At 37.6% G+C, this 1,854-nt stretch overlaps 1 protein-coding gene across 6 annotated transcripts in view; it reads left to right on the plus strand.

Moving 5' to 3' along the window:
- Window positions 1-1,854, plus strand: part of creb5b (cAMP responsive element binding protein 5b) — a 37,993-nt gene that overhangs the window by 8,828 nt on the left and 27,311 nt on the right. For all 6 annotated transcript variants that reach the window (XR_002918824.2, XR_002918825.2, XM_036215931.1 and 3 more), the window contains exon 5: window positions 755-912. Coding sequence is in view for 4 of the 6 variants with exons in the window: in XM_036215931.1 (XP_036071824.1) it covers window positions 755-912 (158 nt within the window). In the remaining 2 variants the exon portion in view is untranslated. The remainder of the gene's footprint in view (window positions 1-754; window positions 913-1,854) is intronic.

Raw genomic sequence — 1,854 nt, forward strand, 5'->3', positions numbered from 1 at the left:
TTTGGCTAATTTGTTGTGCACTGAGGTTTTTATTGGCTAATTTAGCATCTATTTTAGCAACAGGTTAACTTTTTTGACTAACTTAGTTTACTGAAGAATTACAGCCTACCTTGGAGTTTAGCTACTATTTAAGCAACAAGCTAGCTTTTTGGCTAATTCGGCATCTACTGAGGTTTTTTGGACTAATTTGGAGTTCAGCTCATATTTAAGCAACACTAAATATTTTTGCAAAATTGGCATGTATTAGAGATTTTTAAGCAATTTTACTACAGATTTTTCATAAATTTAGGCAAACTTTGACACTCTTTCATAGTTCTTTAACAAAATTTCCAGTCTTTTAGCAAATTTTACATTTTTCAAATAGTTTTTGCATTTTCAGCAAATTCCTTCAGCAATTAAAGTAAATTGCATCACCATTTTCAGCAAAAAGTTATAACATCTTCAACGACCACTTTCAGCAAAAAGCAGTCACACTAGCATTATCGAAAGTAATGCAACTTTTCTAGTTAAAGAAAATCTATATTTTTATTAATACAGGACATTACAGAGTGAATTTTTCTTAAAAAAAAATAGAGCTAAATCAAAAGTTGTCAGAACCTGTACAAAACAGAAAACCTTGCAGAAAGCGATTAACATTGGTCCTTCATAGCTATTGAACCTGTGGGTGTTCAAAAACACATGGCCAATCAAATGCATATTTAAGTAGGGAGTTGGTTTTCTCTAACCACGTGTACTCTGCTTTTTCTCTTCAAAGAACATCTCCCTGCACGGCCAGGCAGGCCAAGGCCAGCACCAGCAGTCCCACTCGCGGATGGCCAGTCATGACACCAGCATAGTGATCCAGCAAGCCCTGCCTTCTCCTCAGTCCAGCTCCGTCATCACTCAGGCTCCCTCCACAAACAGACAAATAGGGTGAGTGAGCTACAAAAAAATGAAAAATCCAGTTAGGTGCACGTATATAAGATCCTCATAAATCAACCCATAGTAAACAATATTAGGTTTGCAACAGAAAAAATAAATATACTTTATTTCTTTTCTGTTCCTTCATCATATCTCATTAACGTACCTGCTGACAGACTGAAAATGATCCGACAAATTTGTGTCTTCTCACCTCATGTTTTGGTGAAAGCCTTAGGCTCAGCCTGGCCCCCTTTGTGTTTGTGACAGCTGTCATCTCCCCATAGTTTAGTTACATTAAGAGCGCTATACGTGAGGCTGGCACTACTGCGGCTCATTCAGTATTGTCCTCGAGCGTGAGCACGGCAAAGAGGCTCCCGCAGGACGCCGATGAGGTCACTGTTAAAGCCTCAGCTGTGAACTGCCCCTAAAACAGTTTCTTGTTTCATCTTTGAAAATAGTTCTTTTTAGTGCGTGGGAATGTCTGCCACCTTAGAGCTCTGTTGCTCTGAGACCCGTCTCTGATGGAGGCGGGGCTTTATCAGCAGTCTGCTTAGTGAAACTTCGTTACCTTTAACAGCGTTTGATGATTTCATATTTTGTGGGGGATTTTTCCCCAAAACTTTTTATGGATTTGGAACAAATTGTATATCTTATACATCATATTGTATTTGGTTGACTTTTTAAACTGATAAGCTTTATTGAAGTGTTCACATTGGACCCTATAGGAAGAACACATTGTTTTTTTGTAAATTTTTCAGTTTATTTGGTATTTTTTGCAGGATTTTCTATAGTTGTGTCGATCTCAAAGACTGCAAAATCTTACTGAACACAACCCATATTTCTTTGGTTGATTCATGTATGAAAATGACTTCTCTTAAAATCCTGACCAACTGTTAACCATCAACCAAAGATACACAGTCAGTTCAGGTTTTGCTTTTTTTGATGCACAGAACA

Source organism: Oryzias melastigma, linkage group LG16, assembly GCF_002922805.2.
Source record: "Oryzias melastigma strain HK-1 linkage group LG16, ASM292280v2, whole genome shotgun sequence".
NCBI classification, from domain to species: domain Eukaryota; kingdom Metazoa; phylum Chordata; class Actinopteri; order Beloniformes; family Adrianichthyidae; genus Oryzias; species Oryzias melastigma.